We start from the raw sequence: 13,070 nt of genomic DNA, 5'->3' as shown, positions 1-13,070 counted from the left end.
TAAAATGTTCTTCATCTCGGTTGTTATATCTTTATGACTCCCTAGAGAATGAAATCCAGTTTACAAACATTTGGGAGAACTCAAAATATTCAGATAAGTAATTTAATAATACAGTTGTGTAGCAGTTATACCCTGTAACTAAAATTTGTAATGTTACGAGTGAATGAGAAACGCACATGAAATAAATTATAATGTACAGTCCTTTAAAGTGCTACCCTATATTTTAATTAAATTATTGAAAATCAATTAAATGTTTATTTTATTAAAAATATGCACCACCTAAACACATTTACTCCTTTTTACAATAACCCAATTGCAATATGATAAATTTTTCATGAAAGACAAAAAACAATTGTGAATAGGGAAATAGCACATACTACGAATGCCGATAAAAACAAATGAAATGGATTTAGAATAATTTGTTGCATTTTAAAAATCAACATAGACATTGTGGAGAAATATTTTCATACATAATTGCAAAAAATAATTAGAATAAAATTATGTAGCTTGAAAAACGCAACGTGTTTTGCCCTGGTAATGTCAAGATTCAAGACAATGTTCTGAACAAATTCGAATAGGCAGGAACAAATAAACATGAATCGTGACGTATTAGGGGCGTGGCCAATGGAATTACCGTTTTTGCGGGAATTTAAAATTACAAATTATAAAATATTTTTTACGCTTGGTTCTAATAATTAGTAAAAAAATAAATTTTTCTACTGGACAGTATTTCATGGACCTTTACTAGGTACTTTGAAAATGTAAAAAAAAAAAAAAGTGATATTTCCCTATTGTGGTTGATTGTATTTTAAGTAGCAAATAAATTTTATTGGCAATCTGAATCAAATGGTGTTTATATGCATACCAGTTTAAAAAATATATATATACCACAACAGATTACAGACCGGGTGGCCAAAATACAGCGGTGAATTACAGAATAGATTATCTATGGTTGAGAAAAATTACATATCATTTTTGTGTTCTCGTGGGCCAATATACGTCTGGAAAGATTTTGAGAGATCATTATCGATCCTTTAGATATGGTCAGGCTCATTTTTGTTCTTACTCTTGGACTTCTAAAAAAATACCTACTTTTGGAAATGTATTATGTAAAAAAAAAATTTGCAACAAAATCATTTTGAATTAAAAATAAATTAAAAAAAAATTAAGATTTTAAATTTTTTACCTCTAGTAAAGAATATAAAACGCCATTAAATAGTGTCTTCTATAAAAAAAATGACATTGTTGTCAAAAAATAATTGGTCAAAGGTCAAAGCTGTTTTAAATTTATTAAAAATAACATTGTGCTTTGTCAGTCAATTTAATACGTATTTTTTTAATTATGGAATTTTTAGAATATGATTGAATAGTAAGAGGAGGATTTTCGTTTGAAAAAATATACGACAATGATCACACCGTTCAATAAAATCCGTCATACTGGCAACCCCGTGAAAAAACATGTGTTACACATAATATTCCGGTTGTCTTTTTTGATTTATCTGTGGAATATTATTGGTTTTGAATTTTGAAAAAGATATTTTCACATTTGTTCGTGATTCATTCCGTCGTTCCGTGTTTTAGTTTTGTGGTTTTAAACGGAACAAAGTTATTTAATTTTCTGTATTACGTGGGAAAAATTAATGCCTAGAAGAAGCACGTGTCAAATCGTTTCAAAGTGGTGGAAAATCAATCCTGCAAATTTCATGCAAACGGTTTTGTCTTGGCATAAAATCTAACTATTTTTTTTTACAAAATGACTAGCAATGTGTGCATCCGATTGGCATCTCAGCGAGTCAATCATTGTGTTGCGACCGCTGATGAAATTCCTAGGCTTTTTACGCCCGGTGAGATAGTCACAGAGCAACAAGGATTTATGAGGTTAGTTTTTTTAAGTAGTTTCACAGGCATTTAACTCATCGACTGCCTAAAAGTCGATCTTCTTGGTCCCATATTAATTATCATCGTCACTTTGTCAATCGGCGTAATGTATTTGTGCCGGGCCAAGAGTCTCAATTGCTGTGGTGAATACACTGCAGACCACCCATTTGTTACATTAAAGTAGATGACCAGTTTTACGATTAAAGCTAGGGTTTCCTAGGACAGCGGTGCCCGTATCTTTACGGCCGTAGTGAACGGTGATGCGGTGGACAGCCGTCGTAACGGTGACTAGAGAGCTGTTTCCTAGGAAAACGGTGTTGATAACACCGTTAAAAAATAAAACCACTCTCTAGCAACCTCTACGACGGCTGTCCACCGCATCACCGTTCACTACGGCCGTAAAGATACGGGCACCGCTGTCCTAGAAAACCCTAGCTTAAGGCATCAGTTCAGGGACTATTTTATTTATTAATTGTTAAATATATAGGCCAGGGCTGTCTAAAGCAAAGCAACAACAACAACAAACCAACACGCCGTTTCTCCGTAGGGGTAGACAGAGAGGATAGAACGCCATATCACTCTGTCTTTGCATACAGACCTCGCTTCCTCTACATTCGTACATCTTCTCATCCACGCACGCCGATTATTCCTACTCTTGACATGTCCGTCTTCAAGTATTTGATGGACTCGACTGTGCCATGTCTTTCTCGGTCTCCCTCATTTTCTGCATCCATCAACATCGCATCGTAGATCCTTTTAGCCGTTCTTTCACTGTCCATTCGCTCTACATGTCCAAACCAACGCAGCACCCCTTTCTTGATTCTGTCGATAATACATGTCTCAGCCTTACGCAGTTCACGGATATCGACGTTTGTGCATAGTTTTACCACACATTCGCCCGAGGGATCGCATTTCGACAGCATTACCCTAATTTCATCATTATTTCTTCAATTCCATACATAAGAGTTGGCACACGTTTTGCATCCTGCGATACACATTTGTTTGCCAAAGTAGATTTCAGCGCACCGTTGACCCTGTTCTTGGCACTCACCCTCCTTTCAATATCTTTCTCAGTCTTTCCATCCCTAGTGTAAACATACTTCCCAAAAACACAAATTCTTCTACCTGATTCAGAATATCTTCGTTCACACTGATCTTACATTTGGTTATATTTGTGTATTGTAATAATTTAAAACGGTCAAAAAAGTGAGGCCGAACTTTGATGAAGTCCCAATAAGCCATGTAAGGTGGTCCCTTTCAAAAGATAAATCAAATGAGTGGAAAATTTATGAAGAAAAAACTACCAATAAGTGGATCGAGCAACTTTTGAGAAGCACAGACGAGGCCAAAACATTTTGGAAGTATGAAATGCCCACTAATGAATTAACTCGGGCTCTCTCGGGACATGGGTGCATGAGGGAATATCTGCATCGCTTTGGACTGCGAGACGATAGTTGCTGTCCATGTGATGGCATCACTGAGCGGACTGTAGAACATCTTATATACTGTCCAATGTTTGATAGGCCGAGGTGGGAGCTTGAATGCAAAGTAAACACTCGGATTGCTGCGACTAATAACCTAGCTGAGCTCCTGAACTGTAATACACGAAGAGAGACTGTTCGATTCATTACAGGGACAATCAAGCAGGCTCAGTTATTCAATGGTGGTATCAGCTTCTTTTGTTTTTTGTGTCCAACTTTTACGATTTTTTAGCTTTTTATTATTTGTTAGTGTAATATTTCAAGAGTTATTTTGTTTATTCTGATTCTGCTTTATTTTATTATTGTTATCTACGGTGAAAAATGTTTAAGTCAACGGAATATAACCTAAATATAAATACATTCGATAAAACCTTGCACATAACAAAAGCAAGGTACAAATAATTTGCAGCTACAAAAAAAATAAAAATAATTTAAAACAAAAAGAAATGACGGGATAAACATATTATTGTTCTAGAGGCCATGGAACATACATGGAGGGAGAATGCCTCAAAGCTTCCGTCGCTGGTGTAATGGAACAGGTAATGATGTGTACAAACCTAATACATACTTATTTATGCTTTATTAAGTTAGTTCGTAACATTTTAAGAACTAATATAAATTTTTAATAACATTTCATCAAAGTGAAGATAAATTGAAACTTCCCATTAGACTACGGGCCCAGGTATTTGAAACTCTCGACCCTTTCGATGATTCGGTTTGACCAAGTCAGGGGATTTTGGGCATCAAGGCACGAAGTGTTTATTTATTTATTTATTAACGGACATTGTCCATGTATACAATTTATAAGGTTTAAATATTACAATAAAAGAGTAGTTTAAAACATTTAAAGAAAAAAGAAAGAAGCATTGACAAACATAAGGGACATCGAGACAAGATCTGGACTATTTATTTAGTGCTCGTTTAAATCGTTGTAAACTTAAACCAAAAAAGTCCAGATCCTGTCTTGAGTTAACAATACGACAAAGGCGGGTCATTGGAGAATTTAGGCCATAGTTTGTTCTATGCTGATCGATGAACAGTACTTCATTGTTTCTCAATCTACGAGTCGGAATATTGAATTTTACTTGTCCCAGTAATGATGGAACATCGATTATACCATTTAGTATGCCGAACATATATATGGAGTCAATATTAGTTCTACGTTTTTGTAGACTAGAAATATTTAACATTGACTCTATTTCAGCATAAGAATAATTATCTCTCTCTAGTCCAAGCATCCACGCTATTACACAGTACATGGGTTTTTTTGGAACTACATTTTACTTGTTGCGAGTTATTGCACTCTCAAAGTTAACAGCTCATCCCAAATCAACAATTCAAATAAAGCTCCAAGTTGAATATTATAAAATATTATTTTTTGTATTTATAAAATTTGAAATATTTTTTTTATTTTTATTTATTTACACTCTTTATCAAAATACAATTTTATGTTCGCTTTGCCCAGCTAACAAGGGTATATACCCCGTTCCAAGCTAGGCAATTACATTTTAATATATTATAATAGTTAACAAATTAATAGAGAGCACAGACAAATAAAATATAAACTTATTCATATACACATTTTGATACATATACATACACACATACACATATATAAACATATTTATATATATATACACACATATATACACACACACATACATACACCCATGTACATACACATACATACATTCATAAAAACATAGACAATTTATTTATGCGAAACTTCATGATTGCCATCTATAAATATATTTTTAAAAATTATTCCTTATTTTTATAATTTATTTTCGACATCCAGTAAGAACCTCCAATCCGTGGCATGCATCAACTTTTCTGACTCCCTACGACCAATGTCATGAAAGAGCGAGGTCAACACCTTCCGCAACTTGACAACACTCCCGTCTTTCCACGATTCTGGCAAAAGGTTATGGACCTTTTTGCCCACGTAATAGTGTTGTCTCGATGCCAGAACAGTGTTGACCCCTTCACTTAGTATCAGGTCCCTATTGGAGTATCTTGTATTATGGTTGTGGTTGACGCTCGGGTAAATGTCTCTATTGATGTGTGTAACCACTACCGTTCTCAATATATACTGTTGAATAATATTCAGTACTCTGAATTCTTTGAAGAGCAAGTCACTTGGATAACGAAATGTTTTTTTTTCATTTATTTACTTTTTAAACAAAGACCATACGATGCTAAGAGTAATGATACGCTACCCGCTCATAGAGTCTCCAATACGGACAAAAACCATTCTATGATTACCAATCAGGAAGTTAGCCACAGTTTATTATATTTATTCATATTTTTCTCTTTCAAACTATAATTAATAATAAAAATAATGTGTCCTCACTGGGGTTACCTGTGCCGAGGACACTTAACAATATACTTTTTTGAAATGTTTTTACATTAGAGAATAAACAAAGAAGACAAACAACAAACAAACAAACCATCACGCCGTTCACCGTAGGGGTAGGCAGAGAGGATAGAACGCCATAACACTATCTTGGCATACAGACCTCGCTTCCTCTACATTCATACATCTTCTCATGCACGCACGCCGATTATTCCTACTTTTGGCATGTCCATCTTCAAGTATTTGATGGACTTGATCGTGCCATGTCTTTCTCGGTCTTCCTCGTTTTCTGCATCCATCAACATTTGCATCGTAGATCCTTTTAGCCGTTCTTTCGCTGTCCATTCGCTCTACATGTCCAACCCAACGCAGAATCCCTTTCTTGATTCTGTCGATAATGCATGTCTCAGCCTTACACACTTCACGGATCTCGACATTTGTGCACCTATCATACATCATTTTACCACACATTCGCCTGAGGGATCGCATTTTGACAGCATTTAACCTACTTTCATCATCATTTTTCCAATTCCATACTTTGCTCCCATACATTAGAGTTGGCACTAGAAATACGTTGTGAACTGCTAGTTTAGCCTCCTACGATAAACATTTGTTTGCCAAAGTAGATTTCAGTGCACCGTTCGCCCTGTTCCCGGCACTCACCCTCCTTTCAATATCTTTCTCGGCCTTTCCGTCCCTAGTAAACATACTTCCCAGGTACACGAATTCTTCTACCTGATTCAGAATATCTCCGTTCACACTGATCTCACAAATGTAAATGTGAAAACAAAGAAGACTAACTTAATAAACAGAGATAATTAACCAAATATTCACAGTTTTAAAAACTAGGTATACATGAACATCTATATTATTTATATTACAAAATGCACAGTGAAAATAACAAAAACCTAACATAAGCTATACACTTGTGGAGCGGTTGATTCAATATTGGTTTGGGCGAATGAGACAATCCATTTTACTTCTACCTAGCTCCACTATCCATTTTTTATAGCCTTTTTAAACATTTTCTGGTAAAGCTAGGGTTTCCTAGGACAGCGGTGACCGTATCTTAACGGCCGTAGTGAACGGTGATGCGGTGGACAGCCGTCGTAACGGTGACTAGAGAGTGGTTTCCTGGGAAAACGGTGTTGTTAAATGTTAGCATCACCGTTCACTACGGCCGTTAAGATACGGTCACCGCTGTCCTAGGAAACCCTAGCTTTACTAATTGTTTTAATAGACAGTGGAAGTTTACACCAATACAACGGGCTGTAGGTTCTCAGGTCGAGAATTGTGCAAACCGAAACCGTCCGTTACACGTTTGTTGTTAAACTAAACCGAATAGAGTGATAGGGCATCTCTTTTATATTTACAATTTTATTGTGACTCAATATTATTTGATATTATTTATGAAGAAATTTCATTTTTCGGAAATTTGTTACCAACTTGTGCCATAAACCCGACGATATCTGGGTCGAGCAACTTGGTATAATTCTGTTTTCTGTCTCGCGAATGTTATCCATTTTGTCTTTTTTAACATTAATGTAAGCCCCAATTCTCCTCCAACTATGTAGACCCTGTTTGACAGTTCTCGCAGGTCTTACTTTCTTCAGCCTAGCTTTACGCCTTTTCTCTCGCAGGTCAACAAGCTGATCTGCGTTCGCCCCCTGAAGTCGCGCTACGTGGGGGAGATCGGGGACGTGGTGGTGGGACGCGTGGTGGAGGTGCAGCAGAAGCGCTGGAAGGTGGACACCAGCTCCCGCCTGCACTCCATACTGCTGCTGTCCTCCGTCAACCTGCCCGGCGGAGAGCTGGTGAGTAGCGGAGGAGCGGCCGGGTTGTGAAGAAGCCGGAAGCTACCAAATGAACTGAGTAGCTATACTGTCCATAAGTCTTCTCACACACTCTGACAGATCGTATGCTTAACATGAAAATATGTCGCCGTACAACAAAATATTGCTTGGATTTGATTATGGACTATCACTCTGTGGCGGCCAACGTGGGCTTGTAATTCGGGGGCTTAGGGTCATAAGGGCGAAACTACAAAAAATGCTGTTTTGTGTTAAGTACTAATCTGATATCCAAACAAAATATCCTGTTAGTGACAAAAAGATGAAACTCATCCGATAAGTAGTTACCTAGATAAATTTGTGTGAAACTACAAATGAAGCGTTTTGTTTAAAGTCAGAAGAATAAAACACCTTTTACATCATTTTGTTAATTTACTAATGTAAGCGCAAGTTAGGGTCATATAGACGAAAGCGTAGTTTCATATTTTTGTCTCTGTTTTTGTCATTTTATGCTCTATTAACTGTATTTTTTATTTTCTTTATTTGTTACCCTTAAAAGACAGTATTATTTTTTGAAAACTGTTTTATCATTTATCTCAAAACTGTGTTTTTGTAGTTTCGCCCTTATGACCCTTAACCCCCGAATTGTATTATTCTTTATTCTTTTCTCGTGAATACAGAAAACAACACTTTTGCAACATGTTCGCTACATGCAGTTCAAAAAGGGTATACTTATAAATGAAATCTTCTACCAAACTTTCATGTCTGAGTTGGAGGTTACCATTGCTCTTCACCAGAAGGACAATTGCTGACCTCACTCTAATGGACAAAGTGATATGCACCATAATAGACTGCCCAAAATTACTGCCCCTGATAAACTTTCCTGTACCCACAAGGACCACCAGACTCCGACACATGTTCCAGTGCGAGTACAATAAAATAAAATTACCTCTTATTCCAATTAAAATTAATTGGAATAAGAGGAAATGCCTTAAATTGGTTTCAAAGCTACTTAAATAACAGATATCAAATAACGAAAGTTAAAAACATTATTTGAAATCCGATAGAAAATAATTTAGGAGTACCCCAAGGCTCAGTGCTAGGGCCCATATTGTTTATCATATACATAAATGACATCGGTAAATCTCTAAAATATTGTAAAATCCAACTCTTTGCAGATGATGCACTAGTTTACATATCAGGAGATAATTATGACACAGTGATAAATAAAATTAATTACGATTTAGGAAATATATCAAAATAGTTAAAAGTAAATAACTTGAAATTGAATACATCAAAAACAAAATATATGAATATTGGGAAAAAAATAATACCCCAGGGTTACAAAATTAATATGAATATAAATTATGTGGACGAAATAAAGTATCTCGGGGTCTACTTGGATAGATATTTAAATTTTAAAAAACATACTCAATATGTAACAAAAAAAAATTCAAAAAAAAAAAAAATTATGGGAAGATTACGAAATGTAATAGATTTAAAAAGTAGTATTCTTATATATATAACAATAATATGTCCACACTTAAATTACTGTTCTTCCATTCTTTTTTTTTGTAATGAAGGAGAAATTCAAAATATACAAATTCTTCAAAATAATGCAATGAGGATTATACTAAAAAAATATATATATTCTAATGTAGAAATAATGCACAAAGAAATTGGCTTGCTCACAGTAAAGCAACAAATTAAATATAATGTGGCAATTTTTATACATAAAATAATTAAGGGGATGAATAAAGTAAAAACAATAATAAAATTCAACCAACAATGTCATACATATGAAACAAGGGGTAAAAAAAAGATAAAATTACCAATGAGGAAAAAAACAGAATCTCAAAACTCATTGTGCAAGGGATTGAAGCTGTACAATGAGTTACCTGAAGAAATAGATATAATTGAAATTTTTAAAATTAATTTGAAAAAATATGTAATTGAGAAATTTTGATTAAAAAATTGTAATATTATTAAAAGTTCATATTAGTTCTTAAAATGTTATGAACTAACTTAATAAAGCATAAATAAATAAATAGTCAAACTTTACCCACCATTCTCCCCTCCCCTGGTGAGCATCCACAGAGCAGCTAATAATTATGCTGAGCTGTTGGACTTGCTCCACACCACTCCTGCTACCATGAACCCTTTTGATAATAAATTACTCACACACACTGTGAGAACCGCATAGTGTTTTTTCGGTATTTAAAAAAAATAATATTTGTTTTTTTTTTCCATACATATATTATTTACATAGAAATATAATTACAAAAATACACTTTAGAAAAATACATCGTAAAATTAAGCTATAACATGAATTGGAAAAAATGCCCACAATAACTACAGCGTCTGAGCTTGGGCCATTCCTTTTTTAATTATTAAAAATTTTATAGCACATATATATGGTATGACATGATCATGAAAAGAAAAGAAAAGAAAAACCAAATTAACATATACTGAAATTACGAAAATATGACATATTTGCAGTATGCATTTATTTTTAATTTTAATTAATTTTTCTTTTAAAGAATGTGTCTATCTGCTCCTACCGTGCAAATTACTTGGAAATATTCTATGGTTTTTGTAAATCATCTGAATTATATTTTTCTGTGCAATTTCTACTGAGCCACTATACATTACTATTGTCTGACTAATGAACTGAGCGATGGACTTGACCGAGAGATCATGGTTCCAGCGCCGCAGATCTTCCGAGGACGAGCAGCTCATGCGGCGCTACCTGAAGGAGGGAGACCTCATCAGCGCTGAAGTTCAGAGTGTGTATTCTGACGGTTCACTCTCCCTTCACACTCGGAGTCTCAAGTACGGAAAGGTAAGTAGGCCGGAAGCAGGTTGGATCCATAATACCATTTGTTTTATTATTTGGTTGTAATATTTTATAACAATTTATTACATTTAGTTTTTGTTTGACAGGCGGCAAAAACGAAAATTCCCGTTATTTTCTGAACACACTCGTATTTAAAATACCTAGCGTCAGTTGCCGGCTGGTCTGTGTCTTGGCCCTTAAGATGAATTTCAAAATTATCTAGTTGTATTATTTCCTGTTCCAGCTGAGCCAAGGTGTGATGGTAAAGGTGTTTCCCTCGCTGGTGCGGAGGTGGAAGACCCACTTCCACAGCCTCCCGTGCGGAGTGTCGCTGGTCATCGGGAATAACGGCTTCATCTGGCTCTACCCGACGGCCGGCGCGGACACTCCCGGCGGTGGCTTCGCGCAGAACTTGGAAGAGGTACGAACTTTTTGGATCCAACACCAAATGCCAAAGAATGCAAAATATTATGTGTACGACTTTGCTTCCGCTACAATATTTGAGTTTGTCCAAATGTTCGTAGACAAAAGGCTGGATTTCACTCCCTCGGGAGTCATTAAGATTAACAAATTACAACAGGGATGGTGAGTACCTTAAATAAGGGAATATGAAATTCAAGGCATTTACAGGGCTTATGACCTGTCATTGGCTGGTTTAAGTGACCACTTTACACACTGTGTAACATTCACCATTCTGCCTATGTTTATAAGCCCTGTAAATGCCTTTGCTTCCGCTGTTTTTTTCCAAAATTAAGGCCTTATTCAATTCATTTATTTTTAATATAACATATACATTACAAACATATATTCAATACGTACATATTATAAAAAAGAAAAAAAAAATACACGAAAGATACTCATGTCAAAGTAGTAGGAGAATCCTGCTTCGGAAAACCCCATCAGATACATGGAACAGATCAATATCCAGAGCGATGTTGTTCAGCATAGCGGTAGCCCTTCCAACAGGCATAACCATAGGCAGGTTGGTCCTGAATATCTTATACATTTATGGCTCAAAGTATTGTCCATTGCTGGCCTCTACTTTCTCCCATCTGGCTTAGTTCAATAGTCCTCATTCTGTTGATGTTTGTGAAGTGTTCTCTAATATGTTTTTTTTTTAATTCAATGTATTTCATAAATAAAACATGTTTTTTTAAATCTATAGAAATCTACTTTTATACATCTAGTAAATGTTATAACTGCAACTATCCAAAAAAAGAGACTAACTCTTGTGCTTGGAGATTGACTTGCACTGTTACAGTTATTTATTTATTCAAATTGATATAATTTTGAATATACTAGTAAATGAGAAAATAAAATAAAAACTTATAGGATATAAAAGGAAAAACCGAAAATAATAATACATTCTTACTAATTTAAATTGATAGCAGTTTTTACACTTGTTCAAAAATTTTCTTTTAGTTTACTTTGAATTTATTTATTGATATATTACTTTTAATAGTTTTTAGTTCATTCAGGAGATTATTGTAATTTTTGACATCTTTGAAGACAAAGCTATTTTGACCATGACTTGTGTGGAATTTAGGGATTTTAAAATTATTTTTATTTATTTATTTTATTTTTAACTTGCCCTTCCTCTCTTGAATTTATCAAATTTCTCCCAATGATATAACAGTAATATTTCACCTACTACTTCTTTATTCCTCGTCGGCCCGTGGTGTAGTGGACAGCGCGTTTGCCTGCCACTCGAGAGGTCTCGGGTTCGATTCCCGACACGGTTGACATGAAATATTTATTAAAAAAGGTGTTTTTACACTAGAATATCTCATAGTCCCTAGACTAAGACTTAAGTCCGTAAGACTGATCATCTTACCTTCACGTAACAAAAAATAATGTATTTATTATTTATTCATTAACGGTCTTGGTCCATTGAAAAAATGGGAAACACAAATCTTTGTTACATACAGGCACAATTGAAATATGATCGAGATACGCTGCGATTGGTGTACCAATGCGGTGCCCTATGCACCATTAGGTGCGGAAGGGAAGTGATAATGATGAGTTCCTCACACCACAAAAATCAACAGATAAAAAATATGGATGTTGAAACACAGGTAGAGTGGTCAATATTACTCAGCAAATGCTAAACCCTCGTGAGTTGTGATTTGAGTCGTAGCATTTGTTTCCAGGCTGTCCCGAGGGCGGATCGGGAGGTGATGGCCCGCCTGAAGAACTGCATCCACGCCCTCGCCGCCAGCAAGGTGATGCTGTACGACACCACCATCCTGTGCGCCTATGAGGAGAGCCTCAAGTACGACAGCGCCCGCGACCTTCTCAGCCCCGAGGTCATGCTGGACGTGGCCTTCCTGACGCAGCACAGGCTCTCCCTCCTGCAGGAGTAGGGAACTCGCGCCTGGTATCCCTCAACATACTCGTATACAACATACAGAAATTCGAGGCGTAGAGTTTGTGTTATTTTTAAACACTCGTCTGGAAATTTACTTCCTGACGAATGTTTTTACCTGAAAGCTTTGGCACCACGAATTTCAGCACTTACGAAATTACAGTTCGATGTAAAATATTGAGTCATTGCGAAAAGGTCAACCAATCAAGCAAAGCAACGTTTATAAACTAGTGAATTTTATAAATTAAAATTACAAATAAAAATATCAATTTCTTGAAAATGATTTTAAAAACTAGTCTTTAAATAATGAGTAGATTGCCAACTGTAAATTGCCATATATTTTTCAGTTTAAAATGTTTATTCA

At 35.4% G+C, this 13,070-nt stretch overlaps 1 protein-coding gene across 1 annotated transcript; it reads left to right on the top strand.

Annotated features, from left to right (window-relative positions):
- The first annotated feature begins 1,503 nt into the window (after window positions 1–1,503).
- Rrp4 (exosome complex component Rrp4) lies at window positions 1,504–12,846 on the top strand. The gene is made up of 6 exons (XM_088230570.1): window positions 1,504–1,878; window positions 3,835–3,898; window positions 7,356–7,529; window positions 10,213–10,347; window positions 10,586–10,762; window positions 12,492–12,846. Exons 1-6 carry the CDS (start codon window positions 1,754–1,756, stop codon window positions 12,702–12,704), a joined length of 888 nt encoding a protein of 295 aa, XP_088086696.1. The 5' UTR covers window positions 1,504–1,753; the 3' UTR covers window positions 12,705–12,846.
- The last annotated feature ends 224 nt before the right edge of the window (window positions 12,847–13,070 follow it).

Source organism: Micrasema longulum, unplaced genomic scaffold (genome assembly GCF_059751315.1).
Source record: "Micrasema longulum isolate JH-2025_06_02 unplaced genomic scaffold, ASM5975131v1 h1tg000780l, whole genome shotgun sequence".
Classification (NCBI taxonomy): Eukaryota; Metazoa; Arthropoda; class Insecta; order Trichoptera; family Brachycentridae; genus Micrasema; species Micrasema longulum.
This window is presented reverse-complemented; position numbering and strand designations above follow the sequence as displayed.

Excerpts from the sequence above, each read along its gene's own strand:
- Rrp4 (XM_088230570.1), top strand. The coding sequence starts at position 1,754 with ATGACTAGCAATGTGTGCATCCGATTGGCATCTCAGCGAGTCAATCAT. Across the intron at positions 7,530-10,212 it reads ACCTGCCCGGCGGAGAGCTG|CGCCGCAGATCTTCCGAGGA; the intron begins GTGAGTAGCGGA and ends TCATGGTTCCAG. Across the intron at positions 10,348-10,585 it reads GGAGTCTCAAGTACGGAAAG|CTGAGCCAAGGTGTGATGGT; the intron begins GTAAGTAGGCCG and ends TTCCTGTTCCAG.